The sequence below is a fragment of the Mustelus asterias genome, chromosome 4 (genome assembly GCF_964213995.1).
Source record: "Mustelus asterias chromosome 4, sMusAst1.hap1.1, whole genome shotgun sequence".
Lineage (NCBI taxonomy): Eukaryota > Metazoa > Chordata > Chondrichthyes > Carcharhiniformes > Triakidae > Mustelus > Mustelus asterias.
In genome coordinates this window covers 73,340,084-73,366,240 of record NC_135804.1, presented here as the reverse complement: position 1 = coordinate 73,366,240, position 26,157 = coordinate 73,340,084, and the positions used below count along the sequence as shown (strand labels likewise).

Sequence of the window (26,157 nt, the reverse complement as noted above, 5' to 3'; positions counted from 1 at the left end):
CCAGTGTCTGCATGGGTTTCCTCTGGGTGCTCTGAAAGATGTGCTGGTTAGGTGCATTGACCCGAACAGGTGCCGGACTGTGGCGACCAGGGGAAATTCACAGTAACTTCATTGCAGTGTGAATGTAACTAATTTATAACTTGGTTTGTTCTCACTGGAACAACAGAGGTCGAGGAGCAACCTGATGGAAGTCTACAAGATTATAAAGGACATAGACAGAGTGGATAGTCAGAAGCTTTTTCCCAGGTGGAAGAGTCAATTACTAGGGGGCACAGGTTTAAGGTGCAAGGGGCAAGGTTTAAAGGAGACGAACGAGGCAAATGTTTTACACACAGGATGAAGGGTACCTGGAACTCGCTGCCGGGGGAGTTAGTGGAAGCAGATACGAGAGTGAGTTTTAAGGGGCTTCTGGACAAATACATGAAGAGGATGGGAATAGAGGGATATGGTCCCCGGAAGGGTAGGATGTTTTAGTTCAGTCGGGCAGAATGGTCAGTGCAGGCTTGGAGGGCCGTAGGGCCTGTTCTTGTGCTGTTCTTTGTCTTCGTTCTTTGATTGAATTTTTGAGGAGGTAACAAGGAGGATTGATGAGGGTGGATAGAACAGTTGATATGGTCCACGTGGATTTTAGCAAGACAAGGTCCCACAAGGCAGACTGGTTAAGAACAAAGAACATTACAGCACAATACAGGCCCTTTGGCCCTCGATGTTGTGCCAAGCTTTGTCCGAAACCAAGATCAAGCTATCCCACTCCCTATCATTCTGGTGTGCTCCATGTGCCTACCCAATAACCGCTTGAAAGTTCCATAAATTGTATGACCCCACTACCACAACAGGCAGTACATTCCACACCCCAGCCACTCTGAGTAAAGAACCTCAGACATCCCCCCTATATCTCCCACCATGAACCTTATAGTTATGCCCCCTAGTAACAGCTACATTTACCTGAGGAAATAGTCTCTGAACGTCCACTCTATCTATCCCCCTCATTATCTTATAAACCTCTATTAAGTCACCTCTCATCCTCCTCCGCTCTAAAGAGAAAAGCCCTAGCTCCCTCAACCTTTCCTCATAAGACCTACCCTCCAAACCAGGCAACATCCTGGTAAATCTCCTCTGCACTCTCTCCAATGCTTCCACATCCTTCTTATAGTGAGGTGACCAGAACTGCACACAATACTCCAAATGTGGTCTCACCAAGGTCCTGTACAGTTGCAGCATAACCCCACGGCTCTTAAACTCAAACCCTCTGTTAATAAACGCTAACACACTATAGGCCTTCTTCACGGCTCTATCCACTTAAGTGGCAAGCTTCAGAGATCTGTGGATATGAACCCCAAGATCTCTCTGTTCCTCCACATTCCTCAGAACCCTGCCGTTGACCCTGTAATCCGCATTCAAATTTGTCCTACCAATATGAATCACCTCGCACTTATCAGTGTTAAACTCCATCTGCCATTTTTCGGCCCAGCTCTGCATCCCATCAATGTCTCTTTGCAGCCTACAACGGCCCTCCACCTCATCCACTACTCCACCAATCTTGGTGTCATCAGCAAATTTACTGACCCACCCTTCAGCCCCCTCCTCCAAGTTATTGATAAAAATCATAAATAGCAGAGGACCCAGCACTGATCCCTGTGGTACACCGCTGGTAACTGGTCTCCAGTCTGAAAATTTTCCATCCACCACCACCCTCTGTCTTCCATGAGATATGATGTGGAGATGCTGGCATTGGACTGGGGTAAACACAGTAAGAGTTTTAACAACACCAGGTTAAACCTGGTGTTGTTAAAACTCTTTCTATGAGATAGCCAGTTACTTATCCAATTGGCCAAATTTCCCTCTATCCCACACCTCCTTACTTTCTTCATGAGCCGACCATGGGAAACCTTATCAAACGCCTTACTAAAATCCATGTATACGACATCAACTGCTCTACCTTCATATACACACTTAGTTACCTCCTCAAAGAATTCAATCAAATTTGTGAGGCAAGACTTAGCCTTCACGAATCCGTGTTGACTGTCCCGGATTAAGCTGCATCTTTCCAAATGATCATAAATCCTATCCCTCAGGACCTTTTCCATTAACTTACCGACCACCAAACAAAGTAAGACTAACCAGCCTATAATTACCAGGGTCATTCCTATTTCCTTTCTTGAACAGAGGAACAACATTCGCCACTCTCCAGTCCTCTGGCACTATCCCCGTGGACAGTGAGGACCCAAAGATCAAAGCCAAAGGCTCTGCAATCTCATCCCTTGCCTCCCAGAGAATCCGAGGATATATCCCACCTGGCCCAGGGGACTTATCGACCCTCAGGTTTTTCAAAATTGCTAATATATCTTCCCTCAGAACATCTACCTCCTCCAGCCTATCAGCCTGTATCACATTCTCATCCTCAAAAACATGGCCCCTCTCCTTGGTGAACACTGAAGAAAAGTATTCATTCATCGCCTCGCTTGACTCTCTTGACTCCATGCACAAGTTCCCACTACTATCCTTGACCGGCCCTAACCTCACCCTGGTCATTCTTTTATTTCTCACATAAGAGTAAAAAGCCTTGGGGTTTTCCTTGATCTGACCCGCCAAGGACTTCTCATGCCCCCTCCTAGCTCTCCTAAGCCCTTTTTTTAGATCATTCCTTGCTAGTTTGTAACCCTGAAGCAACCCAACTGAACCTTGTTTTCTTATCCTTACATATGCTTCCTTTTTCCTCTTGACAAGACATTCAACCTCTTTTGTGAACCACGGTTCCCTCACTCGGCCATTTCCTCCCTGCCTGACAGGGACATACCCATCAAGGACACGCAGTATTTGTTCCTTGAACAAGCTCCACTTTTCATTTGTGCCTTTCCCTGACAGTTTCTGTTCCCATCGTATGCTCCCTAATTCTTGCCTAATCGAATCATAATTACCCCTAAGTTAAATAAATAAAAGTCCATGGGAATGCAGCAGACTTGATAGAAAATTCGCTGAATGGCAGGAAACAAGAGGGAATGTTTTACGGATGCTTTTGCAACTGAAAAGCTGTTTCAAGTGGGATTTCACAGGGCTCAGTATGTGATTCCCTACATGTTGTGATATGTATTAATGATTTGGACGTAAATGTTCGGGGCATGATTAAGAAGTTTGTAGGCAACACAATAATTGGCCTGAAGTTAATAGTGAGGAGGGAAACTGTGGACTTCAGGAAGATATTAATGGATTGATCAGGTGGTCAGAAAAACAGCAAATGGAATTCAACGCAGAGAAATGTGAGGTGATGTAATTAGGGAGGTCAAACAAGGCAAAGGAATACACAGTTGAGGGAAGAATATTGAGAGGTGTAGAGGAATGAGGAACATCCACAGATCCCTAAAGGTAGCAGAACAGAATGATAAGGTAATTAAGGCAGCATATCAAATACTTTCCTTTATCAGCCGAGGCATAGATTGTCATAGAATTCCTACAGTGCAGTGCAGTTCAACCCATCGAGCTGCACCGACAACAATCCCACCCAGGCCCCATCCCTGGAACCCCACCCCCGGAACCCCACATATTTACCCCGCTAATCCCTCTGCGCATCTCGAGACACTAAGGGGTAATTTAGCATGGCCAATTAATCTAACCCGCATATCTTTGGACTGGAACACCCAGAGGAAACCCATGCAGACACGGAGAATGTACAAACTCCACACAGACAGTGCCCCAAGCCAGGTATCAAACCCAGGTCCCTGAAGCTGTGAGGTAGCAGTGCTAAGCACTGTCACTGTGTAGCCCAACATAACAGCAGGGAGGTTATTCTGGAACAATACAAAACAACATTTAGGCTACAACTAGAATACTGTGCACAGTTCCGGTCACTTCATTACAGAAAGGACGTAATTACAGTAGAGAGGAGATTTATGAGGATGTTGCCAGGATTGGAAAATTGCAGCGATGAGGAAAGATTGGATGGCTGGGATTGTTCTCCTTGGAACAGGGGAGCCTGAGGAAAGGTTTGACCTATTTCACGTAGCATGGAGGTCAGTGACTAGACAGCATCGATTTAGTGATCGGGTGAAGGATTATAAGTTCATAAGATATAGGAGCAGAATTAAGCCATTCGGCCCATCTAGTCTGCTCCGCCAGTCGATCATGGCTGATATGCCCCTCATCCTCATTTTCCTGCCTTCTCCCCATAGCCCTTCAACCTTTTACCAATTAAAAATCTGTCTAACTCCCTAAATTTACTCTCTGTCCCAGCATCCATCGCACTTTGGGGTAGTGAATTCCAAAGATTCACAACCCTTTGGGAGAAGTAGTTTCTCCTCAAGTCTCTTTTAAATTTGCTACCCCTTATCCTAAAACTACGACCTCTTATCCTTGAATGTCCCATAAAAGGAAGCATCCACTCCACATCTACTTTATCCATTCCTTTTATCATCTTCTGTACCTTAATTTGATCTCCCCTCATTCTTCTAAATTCCAGAGAGTATAGGCCTAAATTGTTCAATCTCTCTTGATATGAGAAGCCCCTCAACTCTGAAATTAATCTAGTGAACCTCCTCTGAACTACCTCTACACTTTCCCTCAAATACGTGGACCAAAACTCTGCACAATACTCCAGGTGCGTTCTCACCAATGCCTTGGATAGTTGCAACAATACTTTCTTACTTTTATATTCTCTTTTTTAACCTATAATGAACTAATGAAAAGTGGAACTTTTTCAAGGAACAAATACTGGATGTCCTTGATAGGTATGTTCCTGTCAGGCAGGGAGGAAATGGCCGAGTGAGGGAACCATGGTTCACAAAAGAGGTGGAATATCTTGTGAAAAGGAAGAGGGAAGCTTATGTAGGTATGAGGAAACAAGGTTCAGATGGCTCGATTGAGGGTTACAAGTTAGCAAGGAATGAGCTGAAAAAGGGGCTTAGGAGAGCTAGGAGGGGACATGAGAAGTCCTTGGCGGGTCGGATCAAGGAAAACCCCAAGGCTTTTTACTCTTTTGTGAGGAATAAAAGAATGACCAGGGTGAGGTTAGGGCCGGTCAAGGACAGTAGTGGGAACTTGTGTATGGAGTCAGTAGAGATAGGCGAGGTGATGAATGAATACTTTTCTTCAGTGTTCACCAAGGAGAGGGGCCATGTTTTTGAGGAAGAGAAGGTGTTACAGGCTAATAGGCTGGAGGAAATAGATGTTCGGAGGGAGGATGTCTTGGCAGTTTTGAATAAACTGAAGGTCGATAAGTCCCCTGGGCCTGATGAAATGTATCCTAGGATTCTGTGGGAGGCAAGGGATGAGATTGCAGAGCCTTTGGCTTTGATCTTTGGGTCCTCGCTGTCCACGGGGATGGTGCCAGAGGACTGGAGAATGGCGAATGTTGTTCCTCTGTTTAAGAAAGGGAATAGAAATGACCCTGGTAATTATAGACCGGTTAGTCTTACTTCGGTGGTTGGTAAATTGATGGAAAGGGTCCTTAGGGATGGGATTTACGACCATTTAGAAAGATGCGGATTAATCCGAGATAGTCAGCACGGATTCGTGAAGGGCAAGTCGTGCCTCACAAATTTGATAGAATTTTTTGAGGAGGTAACTAAGTGTGTTGATGAAGGTAGGGCAGTTGATGTCATATACATGGATTTTAGTAAGGCGTTTGATAAGGTCCCCCATGGTCGGCTTATGATGAAAGTGAGGAGGTGTGGGATAGAGGGAAAGTTGGCCGATTGGATAGGTAACTGGCTGTCTGACCGAAGACAGAGGGTGGTGGTCGATGGAAAATTTTCGGATTGGAGGCAGGTTGCTAGCGGTGTGCCGCAGGGATCAGTGCTTGGTCCTCTGCTCTTTGTGATTTTTATTAATGACTTAGAGGAAGGGGCTGAAGGGTGGATCAGTAAATTTGCTGATGACACCAAGATTGGTGGAGTAGTGGATGAGGTGGAGGGCTGTTGTAGGCTGCAAAGAGACATAGATAGGATGCAAAGCTGGGCTGAAAAATGGCAAATGGAGTTTAACCCTGATAAATGTGAGGTGATTCATTTTGGTAGGACAAATTTAAATGTGGATTACAGGGTCAAAGGTAGGGTTCTGAAGACTGTGGAGGAACAGAGAGATCTTGGGGTCCATATCCACAGATCTCTAAAGGTTGCCAGTCAAGTGGATAGAGCTGTGAAGAAGGCCTATAGTGTGTTAGCTTTTATTAACAGGGGGTTGGAGTTTAAGAGCCGTGGGGTTATGCTGCAACTGTACAGGACCTTGGTGAGACCACATTTGGAATATTGTGTGCAGTTCTGGTCACCTCACTATATGTGGAAGCGCTGGAAAGAGTGCAGAGGAGATTTACCAGGATGCTGCCTGGTTTGGAGGGTAGGTCATATGAGGAAAGGTTGAGGGAGCTAGGGCTGTTCTCTCTGGAGCGGAGGAGGCTGAGGGGAGACTTAATAGAGGTGTATAAAATGATGAAGGGGATAGATAGAGTGAACGTTCAAAGACTATTTCCTCGGGTGGATGGAGCTATTACAAGGGGGCATAACTTTAGGGTTGGTGGTGGGAGATACAGGACGGATATCAGAGGTAGGTTCTTTACGCAGAGAGTGGTTGGGGTGTGGAATGGACTGCCTGCAGTGATAGTGGAGTCAGACACTTTAGAAACATTTAAGCGGTTATTGGATAGGCACATGGAGCACACCAGGATGATAGGGAGTGTGAGAGCTTGATCTTGGTTTCAGATAAAGCTCGGCACAACATCGTGGGCCGAAGGGCCTGTTCTGTGCTGTACTGTTCTATGTTCTATAAATGCCACATTCCATTCACTTTCTTTATTATCTGCTGTACCTGCATGCTAGTTTTCTGTGACTGTGAACGAGGACACCCAGATCCCTCTGCACTGGAGCACCCCAAAGTCTCTCCCCATTTAGATAATAAGTCGCCTTCCCATTTTTCTGACCAAAATGCATGACCTCACTTATTCACGTTAAACTCCATCTGCCACATTTTGGCCCACTCTCCTAACCTGTCTGGATCCATTTGTAAGGTTCTTATCTCCTAATTGCAACTTACTGTCCGGCCTATTTTTGTGTCATCTGCAAGTTTAGCGATAGAGTCTTCTATCCCTGTATCCAAGTTGTTAATATAGATTGTAAATAGCTAGGGCCCAAGTGCCGAAACCTTTGGCACCCCACGAGTTACTTTTTGCCATCCAGAAAAGAAAACATTTGTCCCGACTCTGTTTTCTGTCCATCAGCCAGTCACCTATCCAAGCTCATAAGTTACCCCATATCCCATGTGATCTAACCTTGTGAATTAACCTTTTGTGCGGCACTTTAACAAACACGCTCCGGAAATCCAGATATACTACATCTACAGGATCCCCATTATCCATTTTACTTGTTACATCTTTGAAGAACTCTAGCAAATTAGTCAAATATGATTTGTCCTTCATGAAACCATGCTGACTCTGGTGGATATCGTTTTGACTTTCTAAATGTCCTGATGTTGCTTCCTTGATAATTGATTCTAACACTTTCCCAACAACAGATGTTAAACTAATTGGTCTGTAATTTCCCACATTTTGCCTTCCTCCCTTTTTGAATAAGGGCGTTATATTAGCATTTTTCCAATCCACTGGAACCTTTACCATGGTAAGAGTTTTAACAACACCAGGTTAAAGTCCAACAGGTTTATTTGGTAGTAGTGGTATTTGCTACCAAATAAATCTGTTGGACTTTAACCTGGTGTTGTTAAAACTCTTACTGTGTTCATCCCAGTCCAACGCCGACATCTCCACATCATCACCTTTACCATGTCCAGGGAATTTTAGAATATTATAACCAATGGATCCACGATCTCCGCCGCCATTTCCTTTAATACCCTAGGATGTAGGCCATCAGGCCCGAGGGACTTGTCTGTCCTCAATCCCAATAGTTTGCCGAATACCTTTTCCCTATTGGTGTTGATTGTTCTAAGTTCTACCCTTTTTATTATCTGTGACTTGCCCGTTCCTATAGGAATGGTACGAATGTCCTCCACCGTGAAAACTGAGGCTAAGTATTTATTTAGCATCTCTGACATTTCAGTGTGTTTCCCACTATTAACACTCTGGTTTCATCTTCCAAGGGAGCAATGTCCACCTGAACGACTCTCTTCCCTTTTATATACTTGTGGAAGCTTTTGCTATCCTTCTTGATATTTTCTTTCATAATTTACCTTAGCTCTTTTTATTACCCCTTTGTTTATGTTTGAAAGTTTCCCAATCTTCCAGCCTGCCTTTACAATATGATATACCTTAGTTTTTGCCTTTGTATTGTCCTTGACCTCCTTATTTAGCCATGGATGTTTTTTACCGCCTCTTTCTTCCTCACTAGGCTATATTTTAGTTCTGAGGAATTGAGTATCTCCTTAAACAACTGCCACTGCTCATCCACTGTCCTACCTTTTAGCCTTCCTGCCCACTCTACTCGACCCAAATCTGTCCTCATGCCGATGTAAGGGGGGGATTGGGACATTTTTCATCCAGAGGGCAGTGGGAATCTGGAACTCACTTCCTGAAAGGGTAGTAGTGGCAGAAACTCTCAACTCATTTGAAATGTGTTAGGATATACACCTAAAAATCTCATAATCTCTGGGACTCTAGACCAAGTGCTGGAAGATGGTTGGTGGCTCGCTTTTAGACTGGTTTAATGATGGACGGAGTTGTCACTGCACCGTAATTTTTTCTACATTTGAAAGAAGAGGGCAGGGCAGTGACAGTAGGTGAATTGCTCCTTGGAGAGCTAGCTCCGATATGATGGGCTAAATGGCCTTCTGTGCAGTAACAGTTCCATGACTTCATTCCATGAGCGTGTACTGATCCCACAATCAGTGAAATATATTGAAATGCATAGGCAGTGCGAGTCCACATTCGCATACCACCTAGAAGGGCAGCAAAAGCTTAGAGAGACCATCACTTTGAGGGCAATAAATGCTACCCTTGCCAATGTCCCGTATCGACAGAATCATTTTCTTTTAACTCTAGTTTGTTTGATGTAGATTTTACTTCCAAATGAACAGATTTATGATCATAATTAAAAGGAAAAGCATTTTTAAATGTTAAACCAATATTGAATTGAGGTAAGTTAATAGGCAAAAGAACCAAGGGTGACATGTGCAAAAACCTTTTCACAACAAGTGGCCAGGGTTTGAAATACTCCCGCTAATAGGGTAGTTTAAACAGATTGGCCTCCAGAAAAGAAGTAGATAAATGTTTAAAGGAAAAGTAATTGTGGGGATATGGGAAAAGAGCAGGTGAGTGTACTAAACGTGTATTACTTTACATTTGGCTATGTCAGACATCATCTTGTGCCCAGTTGCCAACACATTCTACAACTGGAAAAGGCCTTTCTTGCTTCCGGTGTCAGGAGGACAAGATGATAGTGGGAGAAGAGGAATAGGAAGGTAAAGGGAAAGGAATAGATGTAACAGATGTTGATGAGATGGGCAGGCAGCTGAAGGTGGAGCGGAGGCAGGAAAGTGAGAACTTGGATGGAACAAGTGGCTACAAAGTTGCCCTTTTCAAGTCAAAACTCTGTCATGCCAAATACAAAGACATCCTACGATGAAAGTTCAGTCAATACTTCTAAAAACTGGACGCAAGCTTTAATAATGACTGGCAAATTATGTGACCTTTGACATTTGAGCTACAGACAGTACCAAGTCTCAAGCGATTGCCTTCTGGGGTATTTACACATCTCTTTGTTTAAGGATGGGCCAACTCAAAAGGAGTAGGAGTTTTTAGACTACTTGCCTCCATGTTTCATACTAGACAAAAGGGAAGACGGAAATTCAATTGTGGCAGAGGGAACTGAATGGTCACTATCAACCTTCTGTTTTATCATGACGGTTTGCTCCATCTGGACTAAACTAGGTGAATAGAACAAAGATCAAAGAAAATTACAACACAGGAATAGGTCCTTCAGCCCTCCAAGCCTGCACCAACCATGCTGCCCGACTGAACTAAATCCCCCTACCCTTCCGGGGACCATATCCCTCTAATCTCATCCTATTCATGTATTTGTCAGGACGCCCCTTAAAAGTCACTACCGTATCCGCTTCCACTACCTCCCCCGGCAACGTGTTCCAGGCACCCACTACTTTCTGTGTAAAAAATCTGCCTCGGACATCTCCTTTAAACCTTGCCCCTCGCACCTTAAACCTGTGCCCCCTAGTATTTGACTCTTCCACCCTGGTTAAAAGCTTCTGACTATCCAGTCTGTCCATGTCTCTCATAATCTTGTAGACTTCTATCAGGTCGCCCCCTCAACCTCCAAAATATTAAAAATGTTATACACAAAACGGTGAGAGATGTTGCATTTCATTTGGGGTAAGGTTTGCTGTTGAGTTTAATTGGGATACACATTCCAGAGGTAAGAAAAGACACACCTCTTGCCATACAAAATATCCTGATCATGGACAGGATACACTGTCAGTGATAACTATATTGGATGACCTAAAATGCATTATCTTAATATAAAAGAACAAAGAACAATACAGCACAGGAACAGGCCCTTCGGCCCTCCAAGCCCGCGCCGCTCCCTGATCCAAACTAGACCATTCTTTTGTATCCCTCCATTCCCACTCCGTTCATGTGGCTATCTAGATAAGTCTTAAACGTTCCCAGTGTGTCCGCCTCCACCTCCTTGCCCGGCAGCGCATTCCAGGCCCCCACCACCCTCTGTAAAATACATTCTTCTGATATTCGTGTTAAACCTCTCTCTCCCCCCCCCCCACCACCCTATCTATGCCTTTCATAATTTTATACACCTCGAATAGGCCACCCCTCATCCTCCGTCTTTCCAGTGAGAACAACCCCAGTTTACCCAATCTCTCCTCATAACTAAGCCCTTCCATACCAGGCAACATCCTGGTAAACCTCCTCTGCACTCTCTCTAAAGCCTCCACATCCTTCTGGTAGTGTGTGGTGACCAAAACTGGACGCAGTATTCCAAATGCGGCCGAACCAACGTTCTATACAACTGCAACATCAGACCCCAACTTTTACACTCTATGCCCCTTCCTATAAAGGCAAGCATGCCATATGCCTTATTCACTACGTTCTCCACCTGTGACGTCACCTTCAAGGATCTGTGGACTTGCACACCCAGGTCCCTCTGCGTATCTACACCCTTTATGGTTCTGCCATTTATCGTATAGCTCCCCCCTACGTTAGTTCTACCAAAATGCATCACTTCGCATTTATCTGGATTGAACTCCATCTGCCATTTCTTTGCCCAAATTTCCAGCCTATCTATATCCATCTGTAGCCTCTGACAATGTTCCTCACTATCTGCAATTCCAGCCATTTTTGTGTCGTCCGCAAACTTACTGATCACCCCAGTTACACCTTCTTCCAGATCGTTTATAAAAATCACAAACAGCAGAGGTCCCAATACAGAGCCCTGCGGAACACCACTAGTCATGATGTGGAGATGCCGGCGTTGGACTGGGGTGAACACAGTAAGAAGTCTCACAACATCAGGTTAAAGTCCAACAGGTTTATTTGGTAGCAAATACCATAAGTTTTTGGAGCGAGGAGCAGCGCTCCGAAAGCTTATGGTATTTGCTACCAAATAAACCTGTTGGACTTTAACCTGGTGTTGTGAGACTTCTTACTGTGAACACCACTAGTCACAGGCATCCAGCCGGAAAAATACCCTTCCACTACCACCCTCTGTCTTCTGTGACCAAGCCAGTTCTCCACCCATCTAGCCACCTCCCCCTTTTTCCCATGAGATCCAACCTTTTGCACCAACCTACCATGAGGGACTTTGTCAAACACTTTACTAAAGTCCATATAGACGACATCCACGGCCCTTCCCTCGTCAACCATTCTAGTCACTTCTTCAAAAAACTCCTCCAGGTTAGTGAGGCATGACTTCCCTCTCACAAAACCATGCTGACTATCGTGAATGAGTTTATTCCTTTCTAAATGCGCATACATCCTATCTCTAAGAATCCTCTCCAACAACCTCCCTACCACGGACGTCAAGCTCACCGGCCTATAATTACCTGGGTTATCCTTCCTACCCTTCTTAAATAACGGGACCACATTAGCTATCCTCCAATCCTCTGGGACCTCACCTGCATCCAGTGACGAGACAAAGATTTGCGTCAGAGGCCCAGCGATTTCATCTCTCGTCTCCCTGAGCAGCCTTGGATAGATTCCATCAGGCCCTGGGGATTTGTCAGTCTTTATATTCCCTAAAAAACCTAACACTTCCTCCCTTGTAATGGAGATTTTCGCTAACGGGTCAACAGTCCCCTCCGAGACACTCCCAGTCAACACATCCCTCTCCTTTGTGAATACCAACGCAAAGTATTCATTTAGGATCTCCCCTATTTCTTTGGGCTCTAAGCATAATTCCCTGACTTTTGTCCCTGAGAGGTCCGATTTTTTTCCCTAACAATCCTTTTGTTCCTAACGTATGAATAAAATGCCTTGGGATTCTCCTTAATCCTGTCTGCCAAGGACATTTCGTGGCCCCTTTTTGCCCTTCTAATTCCTCGTTTGAGTTAGAAACCTAGAAAAACTACAGCACAAAACAGGCCCTTCGGCCCCACAAGTTGTGCCGAACATATCCCTACCTTTTAGGCCTACCTATAACCCTCCATCCTATTAAGTCCCATGTACTCATCCAGGAGTCTCTTAAAAGACCCTATTGAGTTTGCCTCCACCACCACTGACGGCAGCCGATTCCACTCACCCACCACCCTATGTGTGAAAAACTTCCCCCTAACATCTCCCCTGTACCTACCCCCCAGCACCTTAAACCTGTGTCCTCTCGTAGCAGCCATTTCCACCCTGGGAAAAAGCCTCCGAGAGTCCACCCGATCTATGCCTCTCAACATCTTATATAGCTCTATTAGGTCTCCTCTCATCCTACGTCTCTCCAAGGAGAAAAGACTGAGCTCCCTCAGCCTATCCTCATAAGGCATGCCACTCAATCCAGGCAACATCCTTGTAAATCTCCTCTGCACCCTTTCAATCTTTTCCACATCCTTCCTGTAATGAGGCGACCAGAACTGAGCACAGTACTCCAAGTGGGGTCTGACGAGGGTCTTATATAGCTGCATCATTATCCCCGGACTCCTAAACTCAATCCCTCGATTGATAAAGACCAGCACACCATACGCCTTCTTAACCACCACCTCCACCTGCGGGGCCGATTTTAGAGTCCTATGGACCTGGACCCCAAGGTCCTTCTGATCCTCTACAGTACTAAGAGTCTTTCCCTTTATATTGTACTCCTTCATCCCATTTGACCTGCCAAAATGGACCACTACGCATTTATCTGGGTTGAAGTCCATCTGCCACTTCTCCGCCCGGTCTTGCATCCTATCTCTGTCCCTCTGTAACTTCTGACATCCCTGCAGACTATCCACAACCCCACCAACCTTCGTGTCGTTGGCAAACTTACCAACCCATCCCTCCACTTCCTCATCCAGGTCATTTATGAAAATGACAAACAACAAGGGTCCCAGAACAGATCCCTGGGGCACACCACTGGTGACCGACCTCCATTTAGAAAAAGACCCATCTATACCCACTCTCTGCCTCCTTTGGGCAAGCCAGTTTTGGATCCACAGGGCAGCAGCAATGCCCTCTCACTTTTTCTAGAAGCCCTGCATGGGGGACCTTATCGAACGCCTTGCTAAAATTCATATAAACCACATCTACCGCTTTCCCTTCGTCAATGTGTTTAGTCACATTTTCGAAGAACTCCACCAGGCTCGTAAGGCACGATCTGCCTTTGACAAAGCCATGCTGAGTATTCTTGAGCATACTAAACCTCTTTCTCTCTACTTCTCTAAACTCTAAAGTTCTTTCCTACTTTCTTTGTATTCAACATTTTCCAAGAGAATCTGCCCCCTGGCTCCGACTACAAATGCATATTGGTGATAAGAATCAAAGAGTCATACAGCAGGAAAACACGCCCTTTGTCCCAACTTGTCCATGCCAATCAGCTTTCCAATACTGAACTAGCCCCAATTGTATGCATTTGGCCCATATCCCTCAAAACCTGTCCGATCTACGTACCTGTCCAAAAGTCTTTTAAGTGTTGTAATTGTAACCACCTTTACCATTACCTCTGGCAGCTTATTCCATATATGCACCACCCTTTGTGTGAAGAAGTTGCCCCTCGAGTCCCTTTTAAATCTTTCCCCTCTCACCTTAAAACAATGCCCTCTAGTTCTGGACTCCCCTACCCTGGGGAAAAGACTGTGGCTATTCACCTTATCCATGCCCCTCATGATTTTATTAACTTCTATAAGGTCACTCCTTATCCTCCTATGATCCAGGGAAAAAAGTCCCAGCTTATCCAACCTTTCCTTAAAATTCAAATCTTCCAGTCCTGGTAACTTCCTTGTAAATCTATTCGGCATCCTTTCAAGTTTAATAACATTCCTTCTTACCAGAATTGTATGCAGTACTCCAAATGTGGCCTAACTAATGTCTTGTACAGTTGTAAGATAATCTCTCAACTCCTGTACTCTGCTCTGACCGATAAAGCCAAGTGTGCCAAACGCCTTCTTTACCCCCCCTGTTGACCTGTGACACCACTTTCAAGGAACTATTTTCCTGCACCCCTAGGTCTCTCTGTTCGACAATATTCCCCAGGGCCCTATCATTAACTGTGTAAGTCCTGCCCTGGTTTGTCTTACCAAATTGCAACACGTCGCATTTATCTTAATTAACCTCCATCTGCCATTCCTTGGCCCACTGGCCCAGTTGATCAAGATCCCATTGAAGTCTTAGATAACCTTCTTCACTGATCACTACACCACAACTTTTGGTGTCATAAGCAAACTTATTATGCCTCCTACATTCTCATCCAAGTCAACAAGAGCATGCATTCCGCCTCGGCCAAACCACTATCCGAGGTCATAATCGCAGACATCAGATCAACCTTCTTGAAAGTCAACCCACAGAAAGCGACTGGCCCGGATGGGGTACCTGGACGAGCATTCAGATCCTGCGCAGACCTGCTGGCAGGGGTATTCACAGACATCTTTAACCTCTTCTTACACCGATCTGAGGTCCCCACCTGCCTCAAGAAGACGACCATCATCCCTTTACCAAAGAAAAGCCAGGCAGCGTACCTTAATGATTACCGCCCAGTGGCTTTGATATCCATCATTATGAAGTACTTCAAAAGGTTAGTCATGGCACAGATCGATTCCAGCCTCCCAGATTGCCTGGATCCACTACAGTTAGCCTATTGCCGCAACAAGTCCACAGTAGATGCCATTTCCCTGGCTCTACACTCAATCCTGGAACACCTGAGAAACAAAGACACTTTATTGACTACAGCTTAGCCTTCAACACCACTATTCCCACAAAACTCATCTCCAAACTCCATGACCTCGGACTCAGTTTCCCTTTGCAAATGGATCCTAGACTTTCTGACTCACAGGCAGCAATCAGTAAGGATAGGGAAAACACCACCTCCACGATTATCCTCAACATCGGAGCCTTGCAAGTCTGTGTCCTCAGCCCCTTACTATACTACATATACATCTATGACTGTGCGGCCAAATTCCCCTCCAACTCATTTTCAAATTTGCTGATGACGCCACCATAGTGGGTCGGATCTCAAATAACGATAAGACAGAGTACAGAAAAGAGAGAATTTGGTGAATTGGTGCAACGAGAATAATCTCTCCCTAAATGTCAGTAAAATTAAGGAGATAGTTATCAACTTTGGGAAGCGTAGTGGAGGACAAGCTCCAGTCAACATCAACAGGAGATGAACTGGAAATCGTTGAGAGCTTCAGGTTTCTTGGTGTCCCTCCACGACATCACTATAGTTAAGAAAGCTCACCAATGCCTCTACTTCCTCAGGAGGCTAAAAAGAATTCAGCATGTCCTCCACGACTCTTACCAACTTTTACAGATGCACCATAGAAAGCATCCTTTCTGGATGTGTCACAGCTCTGACCAAGACCGCAAGAAACTATACATGGTTATGAACGAAGTAGAGTTCATCATGTAAACCAGCCTCTCTGTCTACACGTCCTGCTGCCTCAGAAAAGCAGCCAGCATGATCAAGGACCCTACGCACCCGAAAATACTCTCTTCCATCTTCTTCCATCAGGAAAAAGATACAAAAGTCTGAGGTCACGTTGCAACCGACTGAAGAACAGCTTCTTCCCTGTACCATCAGACTTTTGAATGGACATACCTTATATTAAGTTGATCTTTCTTTACACTCGAGCTATGACTGTAACACTGCATTTTGCACCCTCTCCTTTCCTTCTCTATGAACGGTATGCTTTGTCTGTAAAGCGCACAAGAAACAATACTTTTCACTCTATACCAATTTGCTCCAGTTTCCTCCCACAGTCCAAAGATGTGCGGGTTAGGTTGATTGGCCATGCTGAAATTGCCCCTTAGTGTCCTGAGATGCGTAGGTTAGAGGGATGAGCGGGTAAATGTGTCTGGATATGGGAGTGGGGCCTGGGTGGGATTGTGGTCGGTGCAGACTTGATGGGCCGAATGGCCTGTTTCTGCACTGTAGGGTTTCTATGATTCTATGTGACAATAATAAATCAAAAGTTTTTTATATAAATGACAAATGACAATGGACTCGGCGCCAATCCCTGCAGCACACAACTGGTCATAGGCCTCCAGTCTGAAAAACAACTCTCTACCACCACCACCTGTCTCCTACCGGCAATTTTGTATCCAATTGGCCTGGTTCCTCTGTGACCTAGCCTTAATGACCAGTCTAACATGCGGTACCTTGTCGAAGGCCTTGCTAAGGTCCATGTAGACAATGTCTACCGCACTGCCCTCATCTATTTTCTTGGTCACCCCTTCAAAAAACTCTACATATTTGTAAGACACGATTTCCCATGCACAAAGCTGTGCTATCGCAAATCAATCCTTCCCTTTCCAAATGCATATAGATCCTGTCTCTCAGAATCCCCTCCAACAACGTATCCACCACTGACATTAAGCTCGCCAGTCTGTAGTTCCCAGGCTTTTTTCCCTGCCACCTTTTTAAATAACAGCATAACTTTTGCCTCCCTCCAGTCTTCTGGCACCTTCTGTCAATGATATAAATATCTCCGCTATAGGCCCTGCAATTTCTTCCCTAGTTTCCCACAATGTCCTGGGATCCACTTAATCAGATCCATGGGGTTTCTCTACCTTTTGTCGGTAGAGAAATCCCTCATAGAGACTTATAAAATTCTAACGGGACGAGGCAGGGTAGATGCAGGAAGGATGTTCCCGATGGTGGGGGTACCCAGAACCAGGGGTCACATTCTGAGGATACTGAGTAGACAATTTAGAGATGAGGAGACATTTCTTCACACAAAGAGTGGTGAGCCTGTGGAATTCAATACCACAGGAGGTAGTTGATGCCAAAACATTGAATGTGTTCAAGAGGCAGCTAGATATAGTACTTGGGGCAAACAGGATGAGAAAGCAGGATTAGGCTATAGAGTTGGGTGATCAGCCATGATCGTGATGAATGGTGGAGCAGGCTTGAAGGGCCGAATGGCCTCCTCCTGCTCCTATCTTCTATGTTTCAATGTTTATGCATTTTAAGACTTCCAGCACCTCCTCTCTGTAATGTGAACACTTATCAAGACATCATTATTTACTTCCCCAAGCTCCCTACCTTCCATGTCTTTCTCCATGGTAAATACTGATGAGAAATATTCATTTAGGATCTCGCCCATCTCCTGCGTCTCTCCCCATGGACGACCTCGTTGATCTTTAAGGGGCCCTATTCTCTCCCGAGTTACTCTTTTCCCCGAAGATCCTTTCTTTGGATTTACTTCCTTCGGATCTAGAATTTCTTTGGATTCTTATCTGTCAAAGCTGTCTCATGTCCCCTTTTTTCCCTCCTGATATCCCTTTTAAATGTACTTCTACGCCCCCTATACTCCCCTTAGAGGTGGAAAAGACTGCATGACTTGGAAAAAGTATTTTGCCATGGTCAGATGAAGCATGGGTAAGACAGAGTAAAGCTCCCTCTACACTTTCCCCATCAAACATTCCCAGGGTTGGTGCAACACAGGTTAGACACAGAGTAAAAGTCATGATTGCATACTAGCCCACCACATAAAACCATACAGGAATGTACTCTATCTATAGTCATAACCTCAGAAGAATTTGCTGACTGTAATGCTTGATTCCTCCCCATTCCAATTATCCCAAGTTAAGTTCTTAATGAGGCCGGTGCAACAGGGATTTTATTTATCAACTGCAAATGTATTTTGTCAGCCCATTGTAATAGCATTAACCTGATCGTCAGAGATCAAAGAAGTATGTACACTAGATATCTGCAATTGCTAGAATAGGTTGTAATGTTTGAGTTTGTTATTTTGCAGATCAAGTTTTACTTGTGGCTTGGCTGGTGCCTTGGCTTCCAATCCTGTTGATGTGGTGCGGACTCGAATAATGAACCAGAAAGTACTGTCGGGAAGCCACGTCATTTACAAGGGGACCCTGGATGGAATCCTGCAAGTAAGTCAAAAGTGAGAATGTGCCACCAATGGGAGCAGAACATGATAAGAAGTTTAACAACACCAGGTTAAAGTCCAACAGGTTTATTTGGTAGCAAAAGCCACACAAGCTTTCGAGGCTCTGAGCCCCTTCTTCAGGTGAGTGGGAATTCTGTTCACAAACAGAACTTATAAGACACAGACTCAATTTACATGAATAATGGTTGGAATGCGAATACTTACAACTAATCCAGTCTTTAAGAAACAAAACAATGGGAGTGGAGAGAGCATCAAGACAGGCTAAAAAGATGTGTATTGTCTCCAGACAAGACAGCCAGTGAAACTCTGCAGGTCCACGCAACTGTGGGAGTTACAAATAGTGTGACATAAATTCTGATTCTAGGATCGCATGATAAAGACTCATTGGGTTTATGTCACACTATTTCACATAAATATTTCTGCTTTTTTCCTCCTGAGTCTTTATCATGCGATCCTAGAATCAGAATTTATGTCACACTATTTGTAACTCCCACAGTTGCGTGGACCTGCAGAGTTTCACTGGCTGTCTTGTCTGGAGACAATACACATCTTTTTAGCCTGTCTTGATGCTCTCTCCACTCCCATTGTTTTGTTTCTTAAAGACTGGATTAGTTGTAAGTATTCGCATTCCAACCATTATTCATGTAAATTGAGTCTGTGTCTTATAAGTTCTGTTTGTGAACAGAATTCCCACTCACCTGAAGAAGGGGCTCAGAGCCTCGAAAGCTTGTGTGGCTTTTGCTACCAAATAAACCTGTTGGACTTTAACCTGGTGTTGTTAAACTTCTTACTGTGTTTACCCCAGTCCAACGCCGGCATCTCCACATCAGCAGAACATGATACATTAGTTGCTGAAAACTATTCTACAAATATACAGAAATTGGAGGCAGCAAATGAAAGAGGAAGATCTGTTCATGTCCATCAGTGCTATGGATGGCAGCTAGAAACATCAGCCCATGTCTGAGACTTGTGTGGCTGAACATATAATTGGTGGAGGTGGTACTCAGTACATCAGGTGTGCCCACCCAATACTTCCCATTCAGGGCTCGTATCCAAGTCCAGAGAGATAGACCAACATTTCAAAGTTTGAAAACTTCTGTTGCAAGACCTTGTGACCCAGGGCACTGAGGAGAACAGCATATTTCCAAACTGCTGCTATATCTGCAGTCGCTAGCTCTCCCTTTCTCTGTTGGTGTGTTTTAAACACCCTGTATGTTGCACACAATTTCCCCCCCCCCATGCCCTTCGCTAATGAGTGCTTGCAGACTATTCACTGGGGGATGGTGAGAAAGCCTCCCTTCACCTGTACAATTGGACTTGTTCTTTTAATCAGATTGGTGTCATTGTGAGTGTTTTCCCAAGACATTTCATCTGTCTCATTTCTATTTACAACAATTTGGAAATCTGTCAGAAGTTAATGCAAAGTTGTTGTATGAATTTGAAGTTTCTGTCCACACACCTGGAAATGAATATTAGTTTGACAAGAACTCAGCTCATTCACAACTCAGAGTCCTTCAGCTACTCCTACGCATGGAAGATTGGTGGAGTAAATGGAGTCTAATATATATGGATGGGAGAGCTGCATTCAGTTAAAATGTTGCCTCCAAATACTGCACACTAACTCAGTTAGAAAGGTATGAATGAAACAGAAGTTGCCCTCAGATTGTGATTGAAGAATAGATTTCATATTCAAGTCATGAGGGAACAAGACCCAATTCCATGGTAAGAGTATTGTTTGGTGTCAGTATGTCAATACTGTTTGGATGTCAATCGAAATGTTTTCTTTTTGTATTGTTAGACTTGGAAGACTGAAGGCTTCTTTGCTTTGTACAAAGGATTCTGGCCAAACTGGTTACGGCTGGGACCTTGGAACATCATTGTATCCTTTACCCTTCCCTTGATTGCATTCTCTTTGGTTTGAAAAATCTGCTGAGGAGTTTGCTTATGTAGTGTAGGATTGTGTCAAGGTCACTCGAGGAGCAATCTCCAGGAACATCTCCTTAATGTTTTTGATATTGTAAAGTTAGTCATTCTTCTCCACTGCAGTCGATATCCTCACCCTATGTTTTTTTTGTCAAAGACAGGGCCTTTTTGGAAAGCAGATGCTGGCTGGGCAACTGGGTTTCAGATGGAGCAACACAGTGTTGCTGCTATCCCAGAGGGTTGAGTGAATTTTCAGTTCAACCCCTGCTGAAGTCAATATGCTGCTCTTAACTCATTCAATCTCTTCCACAGACCCCCATTCCAATACAGATAACATATGCAGTATGTAAAAAAACGGGTTGCTTTATATTGAGTTTTTCTATAACTCAATATCCTAAAGCCAATGAAGTACTTTTGAAGTGTAGTCATCTTTCTTCAGTCTGGACAGTACCATCAAAATGAGAGAGAATCCGCTTCTCATCCTACCTCAGTCAGGTCAGTATCAGCAAATTATACACTGAGATGCAAAGATTTGTTCTCGGGAACAGGCTCCAGGGGCCAACTCCTGCTTCTGATTGGCATGTTCATATAGTTCAGTACCATGCACTTCCACTAAAGCTCCATGAAAAAGTAGGCACAGTTTGGATGAAGCTGGGGTTCTGATCTGAGTATTAAAATTATAGATTATAAACCTGATTCAATTCAGAAATGTGGAAGATATTCTCATGTGTTTCTGTAGTGAACATGCTGACAGTAATTACCAATTTATATTGTTTACCTTAACTGTTTCTTTCAGTTCTTCATTACATATGAACAGCTCAGAAAGATCCCTGTCTAACGCAACATTAATCTCTACAAAACTGTACTTGATGCTTGCACTGCTGCGTGGCATATGTTTGTTGACAGGAGGGAAACCTTAACCCTTTTCTTCCACCCTTGTCCTAGGGTGGTGCATGAATGTTATTGCACTCAACTTCAAATGCATTGTGTGGAAAAGATGATTCACATACAGTGGTCATTGATTCTCTCTTTCTGGAAACTATGGAGAAGATCAGGTCCAATTGGAAACCACTTACCGGAATAGGTGAGGGCACCAGCCAGCCGTGAATATCAGATTGCACACAAGCACATGCAGCTGGGAATATGTTTGTGAGAGGTGTACATAATGTGAAGGTTACTGAGAAAAAGCCCTTCTGCATTTAAAGCTTTAACTAATGTCGGGGCTGTGTGCACTTGATCTTTATGGGTTTCATAAGTGTTGACTGCTGATTCGCATATCAGCTTATTTACTGTGTTTTTAATTTGTGTTCACCATAAGATCCTAATTCCTGATTCAGAATTTATTCACCAGTAAGACACAAGTTCTGAATGTTGGTGCCTGCACCTCCAGACACTCACAGTGTAAAGCCGACAGAGATGCATAGACTAGAGGATGGATTTTTGGGGCTTGGATCCCTTAGCCACACCCTGCACAATGTAGAGGGTGGGATACCTCGGTCTTGGGCTTTTGACCATATTACGCACAATGTAAAAAGTAGAGAATAGATTTCAGCAGCTGGGACCTTCAGTCACATTCCAAACAATGTTGACATGCCAAATTGATCAGAAACACGGAATCTATATTCTTTCTACTTTGTGACAGTTGTAACTTGAAAATTTACAGAAGCTAAAACCAAACTGTTTTGAACGAAGTACAGTTGAAGTGCATTGTATAACCCGTGTCTTGTTTTCATGTCATGGCTTAGCTTCCGTTAGGTACTGTTGCCAGACAGCTCACGTCATTGAGCTGCTTTTCAAAATTTCAGTTTGAAAGATTCCTTAAAAAGAATCAACCATCTATCGAATTTACAACAAAACTTTAGTTGTGAATCTACTTTTCCGGAAAACTTTAATTGAGGCTGACTTTGCCCGTCTTTGAACTGATTAATTGATGTTTGTAGGCTCATGTATGAATGGGCTCAGAGTAATCTTGCTCCCTCACTCACATCAGAATGCTGAGGTTTTTGTAGATTGAGTTGGTGGACGCTTCATACATTTCATACATTTACACTGCAATAGGAAATGGGGCAGCAGTAGATGCAAGTGCTTTCCCACACAAATATCTTGCTCTACATCTTTGAAGTGCAGAGCTGGTTGGAGGAACTGACAGGCGCTCCAATCTCAGCCTCTGCTTGCCTCTTATTGTCATTATTTTATTCTGCCTGTTGCAGAAAAGCAGAGTTGGCGACTGTCTCCTTATCGATAACATTTCAGTATTAACGTTGAATTTGGAAAAGTTAATGAAAAACTTGAGATTCTCAAGTTGTTGAAAAGTTTTTAACCTGTTAATGACTGAGCTTGAGACAAACCTTAAATATTCATGATAACTCATTCATTTCTGGGATTTAACATGAGAGCTATACTGTCAATGTGATGAGCCATTGGAATCTGTGAAGCTCCCCTCCAATATAGCTATATATAGTTTATCTAACCACTTGCATGCCAGTGACATTGCTTGGATCTACCCTTGGGCACTGTGTCCTGTCTGGACCATGTCTGCAATCAGATTGGTTACTGTGCAATGGTCTTAATGGAGCTAGTGGGCTACAGGTCTTAAGTTGCTGCAGTGTTACTTTGGTCAGTCTTACTCAGGTTAAACACAATATGGGAGACTGGGAAATCCTAGATACAGAGTGTTAATTGAATTGTCAGATTTAGTTTTGAAATACAAGGAACAAATGTTTCTCAGTATTTATTGTATTTGAGACTGAAAGGTGGGTGGCCAGTCATCGGGTACTGGACAGAACGAGCACTGGCCAAACTCATCAGCACAGTACTTAGGATAAAAATATCCCATTTTAGAAATAGTTTTAATGTATGAGTGCCTATTTAATCCACTTGTTGGTGATATTTATGTGCTAGTAGTTTGCCACGGCTTTGAGGGGTTTAGGATGAACACACGATTGGCTTTGCAAAGTCAATCTGTACAACTTTATGTAATGTATAAAAATAATGAACTATCCTTCTGTACATCAGTGAGTCGAGTTATGATTGTTATGGTATGTGCTGGACACTGTCACCAGACGGCACCTGTTTCCAATGTGACTCCCTTTTTCCTCCTATGTTGCCTCTTGCTGTTCACAGCGAGATAAAGGAATCGGAGACTGCCTCATGCAACAGATGTGTAGTGTTCCTTGATTACTGAGACAAACTAACCAATTGCCTGTGATTGAATCAAAATTAACTCAACATTTTAACATTTTAGCACTGCTGCCTCACAGCACCAGGGACCCGGGTTCAATTCCTGGCTTGGGTCACTGTCTATGTGGAGTTTGCACATTCTCCCCGTATCTCCGTGGGTTTCCTCTGGTTTCCTCCTACACTCCAAAGATGTGCAGAATAGGTGGATTGGCCATCTAAATTGCCCCTTAGTGTCAGGGGGACTAGCTAGGATAAATGCATGGAGTTATGGGGACAAAGCCTTGGTGGGATTGTGGTTTGGTGCAGACTCAATGGGCCAAATGGCCTCCTTCTGCACTGTAGGGTTCTATGATTCACTCGCTCAGCCCTCTGTTTAACTTGCATGAATACATTATGCTTTAGTTGTAATATATTTATAATGCTTCCAATTTATTTCTGTGGACAAATGGTCAAAATATCTGAAAATGTGGCCGTGGTGCTTGAACTCTGCATGGTTAAAGGGAAAGGAAGTTTTCAACACAACCAGCTATTGTGAAAACTACGAATATTTCTTCTTCAATAACTATTAAGAAGACATTGGCAACGGTTACATTTCCATGTCTGGCACATTGTCCATCTCTTCTTTTGGTTCTGAGTCTTACGGCTTTATATCAACGTTTGAGCAAAAATGTATGAACTACACTGGTCTCACAAATGGTGGTTTCAACCGTTAATGTAGTTGCCCACTTGTTAATTGCATATAGCCATTCAGTGTGTAGAATAAAAATATTAATTGTGATAAGCTTTCCTCCCCTCTTATTGTCAGACTTGATCAAGGGTTCAGGAGTCACAAGTGGCTATTGATGAGTGATAGTTCAAATACAGCACATAATCCGGATAGACATAGCAACATGTGAGAACGGTTTGCTCACCCTAGATCGACTGGGTGGATGATGAGGTGGAACTGTGTAACCTGCAGTCATGATTTCTTCTTTCATCCTCTCTCAAACTGGCTGAGGTGTGAAGCTAGCATGGATTCACCTTGAGAGGTCTCTGCCGTGTGCCTTCCTTGGCTTCTTGATTGTTTATGAATCTCATCTTGGAGTTGGTAAATACCTTACGTTAAGCATTCATTTAATTACAAATACCCATTCAATGGTAAATAGATATGCAAGATGGACCCCCTTGTAACAACGTTCCTTTATTTACCACTTGTATGGAGGTCCTGTTCCTTCCCTCATACATTGTTAGATATGTGGATCATGAGGATCCATCCACACCCTCCAGTCAGAGTCTAGCTGTGTATACACATAGTTCCATTGCAAGGTTGTGACCACATAATGAACCTTGTGAAGAACTGAATTTAATTCATTTATGGGATGTAGGTGTCGCTGACTAGGTCAGCATTTATTACCTATCCCTAATTGCCCTTGAGAATGTTGTGAGCAACTGCCTTCTTGAACCGCTGCAGTCCACGTGGTGTGGGTACATGCAACGTTTTTTGGAGGGAGTTCCAGGATTTTGACCAAGCAACAGTGAAGGAACTGTAATGACATAGTTCCAAGTCAGAATGGTGAGTGACTTGGAGGCAAACCTCCAGATGGTGGTGTTCCCAGGTACCTGCTGCCCTTGTCCTTCTATGTGGTAGCGGTAGTGGGTTTGGAAGGTGCTACCTAAGGAACCTTGGTGAGTCCCTGCAGTGTATCTTGTAGATGGCACACGCTGCTGCCACTGTTCGGTGGTGGAGGAATTGAATGTTTGTGGAAGGGGTAGCAATCAAGCGGGCTGCTTTGTCCACATGATGTTTAACTTCTTCAGTGTTGTTGGAGCTGCACTCATCCAAGCAAGTGAAGAGTATTCCATTACACCCCCGCCTTGTGTCTTCGAGATGGTGGACAGGCTTTGGGGAGTCAGGAAGTGAGTTACTCACCGCAGGATTCCCAGCCCCTCTGACCTGTTCTTGTAGCCACATTATTTGTATAACTTGTTCAGTTTCTAGGACACTACTCTGAGGAACTCCTGCAATGATGTCTTGGAGCTGAAATGATGGACCTCTAACCACCACAACAATCTTCCACTGTGCCAGGTGTTAGGGCCCTGGACCAAAATCCCAAATTACATTTGGATGCCAGATTAGACCCCAACAATTTTTCTGTTTTGGCATAAATGTGAGGATAGGATTCTTCGCTCCAGGAATAATTCTGGTGTTAAACTAGGGATCTTCGATAGTAAATTTTTTTTTATTTGGTAACACATTTTAAGTATGGAATCATAGAATAACTCCAACAGAATGATGCAGCTTAACTCTAAACAGTTGAGCAATAGTTAAAAATGAAAGGAAACAACTTCAATTTCTAATGTCACTTTCAATTCAAATGAGGTAAACTCTCTAAAATTCCACTTTAAAACCAGTAGAGAAAATGCTGGAAAATCTCAGTAGGTCTGGCAGCATCTGTAAGGAGAGAAAAGATCTGACGTTTTGAGTGCAGATTACCCTTGGACTCGAAATGTCAGCTCTTTTCTCTCCTGACAGATGCTGCCAGACTCGCTGAGATTTTCCAACATTTTCTCTTTTGGTTTAAG

The 26,157-nt window shown here is 43.8% G+C and overlaps 1 protein-coding gene across 1 annotated transcript in view; it reads left to right on the top strand.

Annotated features, from left to right (window-relative positions):
- The window catches only part of slc25a14 (solute carrier family 25 member 14), a 148,180-nt gene extending 123,798 nt beyond the window's left edge, over nucleotides 1–24,382 (top strand). Inside the window, exons 8-10 of the mRNA XM_078211201.1 lie at nucleotides 18,340–18,475; nucleotides 20,291–20,371; nucleotides 21,212–24,382. Of these exons, the coding sequence (XP_078067327.1) occupies nucleotides 18,340–18,475; nucleotides 20,291–20,371; nucleotides 21,212–21,253 (259 nt within the window). The 3' untranslated portion in view covers nucleotides 21,254–24,382. The remainder of the gene's footprint in view (nucleotides 1–18,339; nucleotides 18,476–20,290; nucleotides 20,372–21,211) is intronic.
- The last annotated feature ends 1,775 nt before the right edge of the window (nucleotides 24,383–26,157 follow it).